At 43.3% G+C, this 14,149-nt stretch overlaps 1 protein-coding gene across 3 annotated transcripts in view; it reads right to left on the reverse strand.

Annotated features, from left to right (window-relative positions):
* Positions 1 to 419: 419 nt before the first annotated feature.
* fbln5 (fibulin 5) overlaps positions 420 to 14,149 on the reverse strand; it is a 137,675-nt gene continuing 123,945 nt past the window's right edge. For all 3 annotated transcript variants that reach the window (XM_072274175.1, XM_072274185.1, XM_072274195.1), the window contains exons 9-11: positions 11,498 to 11,624; positions 8,566 to 8,761; positions 420 to 6,277 (exon numbers count right to left, since the gene is read on the reverse strand). In XM_072274175.1, the coding sequence (XP_072130276.1) occupies positions 6,116 to 6,277; positions 8,566 to 8,761; positions 11,498 to 11,624 (485 nt within the window). In that variant the 3' untranslated portion in view covers positions 420 to 6,115. The remainder of the gene's footprint in view (positions 6,278 to 8,565; positions 8,762 to 11,497; positions 11,625 to 14,149) is intronic.

Genomic DNA, 14,149 nt, shown 5'->3' on the forward strand with positions numbered 1-14,149 from the left:
GATTCATTAACATTTTTTTCTGTGTGCTGATGGGCTCAGTTTGTCTTTTCTATTTGTAAACACACTTGAATAACAAAAAGATCCTTAAACATTGTTTGACTGATAAGGATTCCTGCTTCAATGAGGTCTCTGGATAAGAAAGGGGATTAATGGAAGTTGCGTTTCTGACTGAGTTTCAACGACGTCCCTGTCCATGTACTTTAAATGGTTATACCATTGGGTGCCACAGTAGCGTAACAGTCAGTGCAATACTGATACAGGTTGGGGCCTTCTGGAACTCGAAGTTCAATTCCGGCGCCGTTCTGTCAGGAATGTCTGTACATCCTTGCTGTGGAATACCTGTGTTTCCACTGGGTGTTCCGGTTTCCTCCCACAGTCCAAAGATGTACCGGGCAGGTTAAATGGGTGCTGTGATTAGGTTAGCGTTAATCAGGGCTGTGGGGTTGTGTGGGCCTGCAAGAGGACTACAAGCTTGGAGCCTTACATACCTCAATGACCTGGAGAGCTACGTTGGCTGGAGCCCACCATAAAGTCAGGACTTTATGCTTTGGCTCTTGGTAGGGTCACTCATGCCAAACAGGTCAAAGGGTAGAGGTCTGACTGAGCGTGGTCACTGGTCCTCCAGGTTTGGGGGTTCAGCTCAGGGCTAACAACCCTGACTGGTAAAACAAAATTGTTATGGAAACGGCAATGAAAAATCCTTCTACGTCTGAGTCCAATGGTATTCCTGAGTCTCCACCCATGACTTGAATGCCTGACAGTGGTGAATATTGAGAGGAAGCTACTGGCATGATGAAGAAAGCCCTGACACACCACAGATGGAAAGCCTTCATTGCTGTCCTCTGCCCGCAGTATAACAGGCAAAAGAAAAGGGAGAGGGTTTGCTGGGGAGGTGTGGCTTGAAGGACAGGAAGGACATACTCTGTGCTATATTCCTAAATAAATAAGTATATTACAAATTCCATTGTATAAGAAAGATATTTCAGTCAATTTTTTATAATATAAACAGTTTTATCAATTTAAAAATCACATTAAATACTACTATTACATATTTTTAGGCTATTTTCTTATTAACAACGATTTTCTGGATCCTGATCATTTTCTGTCATTGTAAAGGAAGGGAGAGAGAGAGAGAGATCAAAGGACCTGGCCTTGTCACAGCATTGAACTGGCTTATCAAAATCGTGAATGGCGTTCATTACAATCTGTGTCAGTGGTAACCTATCCTTCCAAGTCTGTTGGCCCGAATCTCTTCTTCCTCCAGTCAGATAGAACCGGTCTCTTTTGGTTTCATTCTTACCAAAAGGTAGCCAGGGCAACGCCCATGAAGAATTCTCTGCTCATTCCTTTGTCGTTACCTTCAGATTGTCTATGTTATTTTATTTATTTAAGAGACACTGCATAGAACAGGCCTATCAATCTGCACCACTCAGCAACTCTCCTAATTAACCCTAGCCTAATTGACAATGACCAATTAACCTGATGACGGCGTATCTTTGGACTGTGGGAGGAAACCAGAGCACCCGGTGGAAACCCTCTCGTTCAACGGGGAGGATGTACAACCTCCTTATGGACACTGTCAGAATTGAATTCCGAAGTCCAACACCCCAAGCTGTAATAGCCTCATGGTACTCACTATGCTGGAGTGGAGCTCTCAAATCTTCCATGGATCCACCCTTTGGGCTTTCTGATTATCATCTGTATTCTAATGTTTGCCAATATCATTCAAGGACACTTTCTCGTCTCCCCTGTTGACTCTTGGTTCTTTCTGTCTGGCACCTCTGTGAGCTACTGCACTGCCTCAGATTTGTTAAGCAGAAATATACAACGAATAAATATGGTGAAGTTGGCAGCCATGGTCTTTGGTCCTGCCACACATTCAGCTCTCTGGCCATCCAGAAGGCTGAATGAAGCTGACCTAGACTGGTTGTACCACTGGGAGGGTTTGAGTGCTGAGATAAGACCATAAGTCATAGGAGCAGAATTAGGCCATTTGGCACATCTTTGTAAGTCTACCTCTCTCCGTAACATTGCTAACCCTATTGGTGTCTCAGTTCAAGTGGTTACTGGGTGGTCTTATCTACGGCTTTGTTACCAGTTGTCATTGTCGTGGCTATCCCTCGAGGTTGAGGATTATGGTCTTCGTTCTGAGGAAGTGGCCTACAGGGTGAAGACGCCTGTGCGTATATTTGTTTAACGTGCACTTGATGTTGCACTCCTAGAAGCACATGATACTTCACAAATCAACCAACTGATTCCAATGGCATGGAAACCACGACGATTGCCTGTAGATATGATTATTCTGGTGGAACACCATCCTACATAAACTTGGTCTCCTCCAAACCTCTGTGTTTTGTAGCTCCAAGACCCATGCACACACTACACAGTGCTTGCCATGGACAGCTTGGCGGCAAAGTCATTGGGCATATTTAAAGCAGAGGTTGGTAGGTTCTTGATTAGTCAGGGCATCAAAGGTCATGGGGAGAAGGTAGAAGAATGGGGATGAGAGGGGTAATAAATCTGCCATGATGCTATGGTGGAGTAGACTCAATGGACCAAATGGCCTAATTCTGCTCCAATGTCATATAGTCATGTGGTCTTACTACCAGTTCAATCTCCACTATCAATCCCTCATCCCTCTTAACTTCTTACACTCACATGAACCCTCTAGAAGGGAGGGAGGAGAAGATGGCGGCGCGACGGCAGCGCGCGCAGCCACTTTAGTGATGATGTCTGTTATCTGTCAAGTAGGGGACCGTGCACAATCCTGATTTGATGGAGACAGACGTGAGAGCACGGAGGAACATCTGGAAAAGTTCTGAAATGTCCGTTTCGCTGCCGCTGCTACTGTGTGCTAACAGGAATCTCCGGAGCTGAAGGCCCCGAAATCCTCGGCTTTGCATGTTTCAGCGGCCAGGGTGAAGTCAAAGGCGCTCGGGAGGCTGTATCGGAGAGGCTGGTCGGAAGCTTGAAGTTTTCAGACGGATGGACTCAGTGCTGGCTGTGGTCGGCTGCTTCCAAGGCATCGGCAGTTGTTGGTGCCTGGAGGTTTATGGCAGGGAGTTTCTCCCTTTTGCCGCCTGCTATTGGGAACTCGGGAGTCGATCGACTTGGGGACTTTTGAGACTTTACTTACCATGCCCATGGTTTGTTCTTCATCAAATTATTGTATTGCTTTGCACTACTGTAACTATATGTTATAATTATGTGGTTCTGTCAGTGTTAGTCTTTGGTTTGTCCTGTTTTCTGTGATATCACTCTGGAGAAACATTGTATCATTTCTTAATGCATGTATGCATTTCTAAATGACAATAAAAAGAGGACTGAGTGTTCTCATAATCTAATCTAATCTAGATTCTGAGAATGTGGACCTGATTTGAACTCCAACCAGCGAGAACAGCAACCAGGCCGTGCTTTCTTCTCGCTACGGCGATCGGGCAGGAGGTAGGTCCCACAGCGCCAGGTTTGGGAACTGTTTACACCCTCCAACCATCAGGGTCCTGATCCAGCATAGATAACTTCGCTGACTCCACAGTCTATGGACTCTCTTGCAAGGACTCTACAACTCAGTGTTATTTTTTACTCTTTTTTTTACTACTTGAACAATTTGTCTCCTTTTGCACAACGGTTGTTTGTCAGTCTTTGTTATTTATAGTTGTTCATAAATTCAATTGTATTTCTTTATTTTCCTGTAAATGTCTTCATGAAATCAAACCAGAAGGTAGGATTCAGTGACATATAATAAATTTACTTTGAACTTTGAAGAGTCTTAAGGTCCTCTACTTGCCTCGCTCAGCTCCTTTAAAAGGTCTGATCAAGCTACCCTTTTGATTGAGCCTTTCACTATCCGCCCTCATTTCGCTGTCAAGTAACCTCATTCGGCAACAATTCTGTTCAGCGTCCTGGAACATTTCACTACATTAGAGGTGGGACATTAGGTCAAGTTATTGTTGGTGTTACAACATCACAAATTGAGAACCAAGTTAGGAAGATATCAGATGCTAGGAAGAACTATAGAAGAGTTTGCTTTACAAAGTGTGACATACTTGAGACAATAAGGATGTATTGTTAGTTGGGTGAAATTAATTAACCAACGTCGTTCCATGACTTCAGTGTTTTACCTGCTGCAGAATCAGGCCACTTGTTACTGCCTGAAGCAACGTGTAATATGGGTGGCAATATAATAGTCTGCCATTAAGCTCGTTATGAGTCACCATGCTTGTTTAGGATTTTACAGGGTGGCTCCAGGTTTCTGTGATTAATATAGATACCCGTTGCTTTGAACAAAAGGAAAATATCTGAAGGCAAAGAGCGCAGATTTGAAGTAATGCAGATGAGATGATCAACGTCTCACGGTGACTGAGGCATCTGAAACCTTTTGTGATATTATGCCTGACAGCATTGTATTGGGCATTTATTAACTGCAGATATCAGATTCCAGAGTTTTGAGCTGCAGGACAAACACATGAATCTTTGTGTTATTCAGTGACTGATCTTGGTACATAGATATTGATCCACCCTCCCTCTACACTGTAGAACACTGTGGCTCAGTGGTTGAGCAGCTTCTATGGAAAGGAATAAAAAGTTGACATTTCTTCGGGCCTTAGCCTGAAACGCTGACTCTTTATTTAATTCCACAGATGCTCCCTGACTTGGCGAGTTCCTCCTGCATTGTGTGTGTGTTACTCTGGATTTTCCAGCTTCTTGTGTATGAACTCTGCGACTGTTCTGGGTGACTGAAGGAGCAAGCCCACTAATTCCCTTCCTCTTTCTTATCCAGGGTCTTATCTTTCTTTTTGATTTAATGTTTGTTAACTCCACTTCCACTTCTCCTTCACAAAATGTGAAATACAAGATAAGAAAAAAAATTCTCCCTTGGGACTTTGTACTGTCTTCTTCGAACTACAATGTCCTTAATAATGGGTAACCCCTGTTATAATGCTCGTAATGATCTCAGAGTATAACACACTATACCAGGCTGCTTGTGGAACCATAATTCTTCTATATACAACAAAGTTCATAATTTATCAAAACTCTATTCAACCTGAAGGGTGTAACTAATGATTAATCATGTAGGTGTGGGTATGGAGATTGTTCAGTGTTTTGCAGACACTGATAGTGAGGATATCATCTGTCACAAAAGTTAAGTAATGATTTTGTGTTCTTCTCAGTCCAAAGACTTGGACTTGGACCCTTAAGGGCACATCTCAACCCCTACAGCATTTACCACTAACAAGGATAGGGGTGTCAATGCCATAGAGTCACAGAGTCATAGAAAAGTACAGCACAGAAACAGGCCACTTGGCCCATCTGGTCCATACTGAACCATTTAAACTGCCTAATCCCACTGACCTACACTGAGACCAGAGCCCTCCATATCCCTATCATCTATGTACCTATCCAAACTTCTCTCAAATGTTGAAATTGAGCTCGCAGGTCACACTTGCGCTGCTCATGAGATTGTTGTCTGCCACGTCGCAGAGTATTAGGTTTTTGTTATTTCATTTCTACCTGGGCGAAGTCCTGGGATTACCTAACTAATGCCATTGAGATTTGCTCTTTTGTTTTCGGAATTGCAACAATCACGGAGAGGGCTCACTGTTCTCACTGTAGTGACTGACGGATCATAAAATTAGCCTTAACTATGCCAACTATTTCACAAAACTCAAATACGTATATATTATAAAAATTGCTCTTGACAATTCTCTCTAGCCTTTTATACACTGTTGTCATCCTTGATTGACATAAGGGTGCCAAAGGTCATGGAGGGAAGGCAGGAGAATGGGGATGAGAGGGCAGATAAATCAGCCACAATCAAATGTTGGAGCAGACTCACTAGGCTGAAAGATCTAATTCTGCTCCTAATGGATAAACAAGGGCTAAGGACATCACAATGCCTTCCTGAATATACTGCTGCTTGAAGGCATCGCATTTCCATTCATGGGTAGCTGTACAATAACTCTGACCCAGCCAGGGGAGAAAAGCAGACAGAATTAAGAATCTATACAGTTACAATGTATTATCGAAAGCAGCTTTCTGCCTTAGCAACAACAGTGACACATTCACTCACTAAAACATAGATGTAGAACCTCTAGCCCTGGGAAACCCAACGGCTTTAAAACGTGTATTCAGATATAAAGATTGTCAGTCTGATCACTGAACTCCCGCGAAAGTTGATGACGGTGTTCACGGTGACCATCTCCAGGTCCAACACAATGTCTCGAGGCCCTCTAATTGGACGGGTCATCACCACTGTAGCACTGACGGGCCCAGTTTGCTGCAGGTTTGTGAAGAAAGCGAAAATCTTATTTAGTAACGATATTAACAAACCATTCAGACTACATGGAAACCTGAAAATGCTGGAAGAATGCAGTCCTTGCGGACACTGAATGCAGTGGACTAAATTGGAAGAAGCAAGTGTCATGGCAGCTCCCCATGCAACCAAAGTTGAGGCCGGACCTGTTCAATCACCTCTGTCCTTCCCGCCATCCAGGCACTCAAACATTCATTTCAGACAATGCAGCAATTCCCCTGAACTTCATCGAATCTCATCCACTGCATTTGGTGTTCACAATGTGGTCTCTACACTGGAGAAACAAAATACAGGCTCTGCCCACAGGGGAAACCCCTGATCTTCCTGCAGCAAGCCACTTTAATCCTCAATCCCACTCCTGTCACAAATTGCCTGGCTGGGGCCCCTACTGTTGCTCAACAAAATCTAGAGGAACAACTTCTTATCTTCTGAGGCGATGTTGTGAATGCCAAGTGCAGTAGACTAGACAGGAACAAGTGCAAGTGAATTGCTGCTTTATGACACTCAAGAACTAATGTCAAATTATTCAACTTCAGGCAAACTGTTCTCTCATTGTTTCTCATTATTGTGCATATGCTTCTTTTTGACTCAGGGCATTGCCCAATAATGGCAATCATGTCATACGCTGTCCTAACCACCGGATTGAATTGTGCCACCACTTTCAGTCAGCTATGGACTTGGACCGCAAGAGTCCTCTGCAATCAGAACCTGCAAGTATTTTCTCTCTTGGTTTTTCGCTGTCTTCCAATTCTGACTGATTCTGAGATACACCAGGAAGTTCCTGGAAGGCTGATATCATTATTTGGATTTGTGCAAGGTGTACCCTGAATCAGGAGGAAGTAAGACAAGCTTTTCAACCTATCTGGTCCATGCTAACCCCAACATCATCCCTGCTAGATCTCTTTCAGACCAACTGGTCCATACCAACCCCAACATCGTCCCTGCTAGTCCTCTTTCAGACCATCTGGTCCATGCCAACCCCAACATCAACCCTGCTAGATCTCTTTCAGACCAACTGGTCCATACCAACCCCAACATCAACCCTGCTAGTCCTCTCTCAGACTACCTGGTCCATACCAACCCCAACATTGTCCCTGCTAGTTCACTTTCAGCCCAACTGGTCCATACCAACCCCAACATCATCCCTGCTAGATCTCTTTAAGACCAACTGGTCCATGCCAACCACAATTGACCACCATTGACCCATAATCCTCCAAGCTCCTCCACTCCATGTACCTATCCAAATGCGTCTTAAATATGGCATTGAACTCGTCAAGACCACTTGTACTGGCAGCTCATTCCAGGTACTCACTACCTTCTATGAAAACCAGTTACCGCTCTTTAATCTCTTCTCTTTTATCCTGTATCTGTGCCCCTCTAGTGTTTTAATCCTTAGCCCTGGAGAAAAGACTGACCACCCATCAAATTCATATCCCTCATGATTATATAAATCTCTGAGTTCTCCTCTTATTCTCCTGCATTCCAGGGAATAAAGATCCAGCGTAGCCAACCCTTCCCTATAACTCAGGCCCTATACTCTAGTCAGCATCCTTGTAAATGTCTTCTGTGCCTTCTCCAGCCTGACAATGTCTTTCCTATATTAGGGTGACCAAATGTGTAAAAACTGCTCCAAGTATGGCCTCAGCAATGACTACACTCATCCGTCTGGATGAAGTGTAAGTGGGTTCAGAGGGTGGAGAAGTGGCTATGATGAAGGAACGATGCCTGAGGTGACCACTTTCAGCTGGAGACACCAGACGGTGTTATGGTGAGCCAAAACAACCAATGCCTATTGGTCAGCAGACAACTAATTCCAAGCTGACTTTCACGGATTGGTCATTATTCCAATCAACCTCTTGAGTGTTCTTTGGTAAATCATTTAAACAGTCATGCTTTGGGATGTACAGTTGAGCTTTGAGTTTCAGATTTTGTAGTTGCCTGTTTTTACTGAATAAAGGGGTAGTTTGATTTCCAACTTTTTTGTGTCTCCTGGCTTTGAGTTTCATCAGTAGTTATAGGCATGTGAACTCACAGAGTGCCAAAGAACCCGCCTTTGAAGAGTTTAAAGAAGACTGGGTAATAAAGTTGGTGTAAAATATATTTTGATTCAAATTTAAGGTGGGGGGATTGTGTTGTGGAGGGGTTAGGCCAGCTGTGTTTGCTTCAGAATTTTATTACTAGTAAAAAGTTCCCATTTTCATTCTGGATCAGTAGTAGCGTTGCTCAGTGTAATGACAGAAGCCGCTGCTTACCCTCATGTAGAACTCTCTGCCTTCATTCCCGGATTTGATCTGGAAGATGTAGTATGCTCCGGGATAGCGGGCTGTGGCCTGCATCTGGAAGACATCCGAGGGGACGCTCCTTCCCGACACCATGTCCATGTATTTGTACAGAATGGTGAATGGTTGATCTGTGCATCCAGGGTTGTCTCCATGGCACATGCACCGACTGTAACACAGGGAGAATACAATAACTAATGGATTTTACAATGAATTCCTCTCATTGTAGCCGCAACAGAGGAGTCCATGCTTATTTGGTTCACAATGGCATCAAAGACTCCGGCAAATTCCTACGGGTGTGTGGTGAGAGCATTCTGACCGGGAGCTGGCACGAAGGCTCCAACGTGCAGGATTGAAAGAGGCTGCTGGGGGTCACAAACTCAGCTGGTTCTATCACAGGCATAACCACCTCCACCATCGAGGGCATCTTCGAAAGGTGGTGCCCCAAGAAGGTGGCATCCATTATTAAGGATGGTCACTATCCGGGACATGCCTCTTCCGTTACTACCATCAGGGAGGACCACAGGAGCCTGAAGAGGTAGCCTCCACATTTTAGGAGTAGCTTCTTCACCTCTGCCATCATATTTTTTAACGGTCTACGAACACTAGCTCACTAATCCCCTATCTATCTATATCTATATATATAGTTGACATTTTGGGCGGAGACCCTTCTTCAGGTTCTGATGAAGAATCTCGGCCTGAAACTTCAGCTGTTTATTCATTTCCATAGATGCTGTCTGACCCGCTGACCTGCTGATTTTCTTCAGAATTTTGTGTGTGCTACAATAGGACCTGAAGAAGGGTCTCAGCCCAAAATGTCGACAGTTTATTCATCATGTAACATCAAAACATTAATCTAATTCAAAAGAAGACATGGGAGTCCGAAATACAGGTCTAACTTTGAGGTTACGTAAAGGCGCGCCTGTATCATGATAATGTGATAATGTATGCAAATCATATATTTATACATATAACCCACAATGAATTATTTAAATGACCAACCAATATATAAACAAGATTACATAAAGATTATTGAAATATTAAATACACAACTCCCATGCTCCCTTTCAATGACAGCAGAAGGCCATTTTCTGCCCTCCCTGACCTTGGTCTACTTCCTGTGCTCTCTTTAAAGTGATCAGGTTCCCTGGAAGCTTTGCTGTAATACTATGTACTGTCTAAAAATAAGAATTAAAATGTGTTGATTCCTATTGACAAGAATAAAATCCAATAAATCGATCACAGGAACAATAGCTATTGGAAAGAAGAGGAATGACTGCAAAGAAGAAATGTAAGTACAAGCTAATCATTATTTCTTTGGATTAATCGAGTTTACTTCAAAATTTAATAGTTCTTATTAGTTTTAATTGTTTTATTTTTTAAAAAACAGGAATTTTAGAACTATTTTCAATAATTTTGAATGTTACTGAACGTAAGGGGAGGCCCTGATGGTTAACAATTCTTTAGTCACAGTTATTTCATGGTCAGTGCTTTCTTAGGCCTGCCCTTATGATGGGATTACTAGGCCTTGCTGCCTCCCATGGCTTCTTTTGTTGGCATTAGGATGGCCTGAGTAGTAAACAATACCTGAGGAACATGGATGATGGATAAGGTCAGCTTGTGCTCTTGTTGTAGGTTAATAGTGACACGGAAACAGGCCTCTTCATCCTATCAAGTCTATGCTGACAGTTAAATACCTATCCACGCCAGTTTTAAATTAATCTCATTTTACTGAGGCCATATCCCCATCAACTACACCCCCCCCCACATCCCAGATTCCACCATTCACTTACACACCAAGGGGAATTCACAGTCGCCAATGAACCTACCAATTCTCACAATTTTGGGATGGGGTAGGAAACTAGAGCACCCAGAGGAAACCCACAAGGAAAACAAAGTAACTCCACGCAGGCAAGGCCCGAGGTCAGGATCGGACATAGGACTCTGGCGCTGCGAGGCATTGGCTCTACTTGTGTTTGAATTAAAGTAATGGATACAGCGCAAATGAGTAACAAACCCAGAATCCATTGAATGGAGAATGCCATATCCTGGCATAGGAAAGAATTGCTGAGGATTGCGGTAGAACAGAGGGATATGGGAATACAGATCCATAATTCCTTGAAAGTAGATTAAGGTCATAAAGAAAGCTTTTGGCACCTTGTCCTTCACAAATCAAAGTATTTAGTACAGGAGTTGGGATGTTGTGTTGAAGCTGTATATGACGCCAGTGTGGACTAATTTGAAGTATTGTGTATGTTGTTTCGGTTGCCTACCTACTAGAACAATATCAAAAAGATTGAAAGCATGCAGAGAAAATTTACAAGGGCACTACCATGACTTGAGGACCTGAGTTATAGGGAAAGGTTGAATAGGTTAGAACTTTATTCTCTAGAGCGTAGAAGAAAGAGGGGAGATTTGGTAGAGGTATATAAAATTATGAAGGATATAGAAAGGGTAAATGCAAGCAGCCTTTTTCCACTGAGGTTGGGTGAGACTAGGGCTAGAGGTCATGGGTTAAGGGTGAAAGGTGAACTATTTAAGCGGAATACGAGGGTAAACTTCTTCACTCAGAGGGTGGTGAGAATGTGGAAAAAGCTGCCAGTGCACGTAATAGATTTGGGTTTGATTTCAACATTTAAGAGTAATTTAGATGGTTACTTGGATGGGAGGAGTATGGAGAGCTATGATCCGGGTGCAGGTCGATGGGACTAGGCAGGTTAATAGTTCAGCACAGTTTAGATGGGCTGAAAGGCCCTTTTCCATGCTGTGGTGTTCTAGGACTAAACTATAACATGCAGCAAAACATTATGGAGCATAATATTCAGCTTCCTGTCTCCTAACGAGCTTGAGTTCCCTCTTAGCTAATATGCTGCTTTGCCATGTAGCTGCCCATCAGAGCTCTTACTTTTCATTCAGCTGTATGTAGGGATCCTGGCAGCGCACCGGGTCCAGGCACTTGTACGTCCCTGGAATGTTGAAGCAGATCTGTTCTTCTTGGCAAGTGTGGTTACCCGTCTCACACTCATCGATATCTAAAGAACAGGAAACATTTCAAATATTGTCCCACACTCTCAACTCTGCAGAGCATGCCGTGGGATCTGCCCCTGTAAAATGGGCGTAGAGCTGGACATCTTGGTGAACATTTCAGCTCATTTCAGATCAATACCACACAGCTTGACTTGTCCCAACGATTTTCTCCGGCGCCAACTGCAAAATCAAATGTTCTGATTTCCTGGAGCAGCAGACAGTCTGCTGGGGACTTTTCGCTGCTCGACCTGCTAAATTCCTCCAGCAGATTGCTAGTTGCTCCAGCATCTGCAGTCTTGTGTCTCATTATCTGGCCTGAGCTTGCAATCCACCCCACTTATGCTCTAGACTCTGCTCATCCTCCAGCGCTTCTTAAACCATTAAATGAAAATCTGATACAGTACCGTGCAAAAGTGTTAGGCACGTGGAAAAAGATCTGCAATTAAATAATCAAATGAAAAGTTTCTAAATATCAAAAAAATTATTATAAAGAGCAGTAAACAGTAAAAGTACTAAATCAGATCAAAATTTGGTGTGACCACCCCTTGCTTTTAAAACTGCATCAATTCCCTTAGGTACACTGTCATGCAGTTTTGTAAGAAAATCGGCTGGTAGGCTGTTCCAAGCATCTTAGGGAACTTGCCACAATTCTGCAGACTTTAGCTGTCTCGCTTGCTTCTGTCTCTCCATGTAATCCCAGACAGCCTCAATGACGTTGAGATTAGGACTCTGTGGAGGACTTGCCACCTGAAACCATATAAAAAATCTAGGGTACCTAAGACTTTTGCACAGCACTGTACAGTATAAAATTCAAAGGATTTATTGTCAAAGTGTGCATGCAGTATACAACTCCAAGATTTGTCTTCCCGCAGACAGCCACAAAACAAAGACAACCATGGAACCCGTTCAAAGAACAACATCAGCCCCACTCCGCCCCCCTCCACATGCAAAGAAAAACAATTCACACAAATGGCAACAAGAAAGAATGAGCAAAAACACAGAAAATAAAACACAACATTGAAAGCGTCCATATTCAGTTTAGTTCAGTGTTCATTAGTCCAATCTACAAACTTCAGGCCTGGAATATCGGTACCATCCTCTGACAGCACTGAGGGAAAGAGAGATCATTCAAACACAGGGAATTTCTTCCAGGAGCAACAATTGAGAGACCATCGCACGCATTCACCTTCCTCTTGCAGCAGCCAGCAAGAGGCTGGTAGATGACCTGAACACTTGCTCGCTTTCCGCGGTTGCCTTGATGTTTCAATCTTCCTCGACACTTTAATCGGTGAGATTGATGAGAAATGGAGTCATGGACTCACACCCCATCTCTAAGCAACTTAGCCTTGAGGCTGCTCACCTCCTGGAACCTCCAAAGCACCAGATCATTCAATCACCCCAAAAACACATACCAAACTATAGATCACGGGCTCCAACAGCACCAGAACCACATTTAAAAGAAAAAGAAGATGTAAAATAAGTGAAAGAAAGAGTTTTGTGCACCATCTGGAGAATTTTGCCTGTGGTAGCATTGTTCGTTGGTGCTGGGGTCACGTGTAAGAATGTGATTGGATGGAGTTTGGAGCATGCGTAGAAATGACAGAATGATCTAAAAACTGTATGTTAAAGATGTGCTTGCTGTTTGCTGTTATAAATAAACATACTAGTTTTAATTCTTCCAGAATATGGTTTGTTCTTAGTAAGCCACTGTATGTGTAAAGAACACAACAGGCGCCATCTTTTTCTTCTTCCGGAGCAATAATACAAGTGGAAAAGGTGCATTGTGAGATTTGTGATAGACAGGTCGTGGATTCATCTACGTGAACAATTACTCAACCCACGAATGATCCAAAGTTGCTGGCTACAAATTGGAACACTGGAGATTAAAGAATCATGAGGAACGAGGGCATCTGCAATTTGAGAGGTGTGACAGATAGCAGTGAAGATTCAACATAATTGGTGGGGTGGCAGGATTTTCGCATGAGGAGAGAATGAGTAAGTAGGCTAGGTCTCAGCCCTTTAGTGGGAGAAGAATGAGAGGTGACCTCATTGAAACATACAAAATATGCAGAGGGTGGATGTGGTGAGTTGTTTTGACTGACCAAGGACCTGGAGGATGGATGTAGAGAAGATGTTTCCATTGACCATGAATTCTAGAACTAGCTGTCACAGCGTCAAAATAAAGGGTTGGCCAAGAAATGAGGAGAAATATCTTTACTCAGAGGATGGTAAATCTTAAGGATTCTCCATTACAGGTGGTGTAAAAGTTCAGACATTCAATAGACAATAGACAATAGACAAAAGGTGCAGGAGTAGGCCATTCAGCCCTTCGAGCCAGCACTGCCATTCACTGTGATCATGGCTGATCATCCACAATCAGTATCCAGTTCCTGCCTTATCCCCATAACCTTTGATTCCACTATCTTTAAGAGCTCCGTCCATCTCTTTCTTGAAAGCATCCAGAGACTTGGCCTCCACAGCCTTCTGGAGCTGAGCATTCCATATATCCACCATTCTCTGGGTGAAAAAG

Source organism: Mobula birostris, chromosome 1 (assembly GCF_030028105.1).
Source record: "Mobula birostris isolate sMobBir1 chromosome 1, sMobBir1.hap1, whole genome shotgun sequence".
Classification (NCBI taxonomy): domain Eukaryota; kingdom Metazoa; phylum Chordata; class Chondrichthyes; order Myliobatiformes; family Myliobatidae; genus Mobula; species Mobula birostris.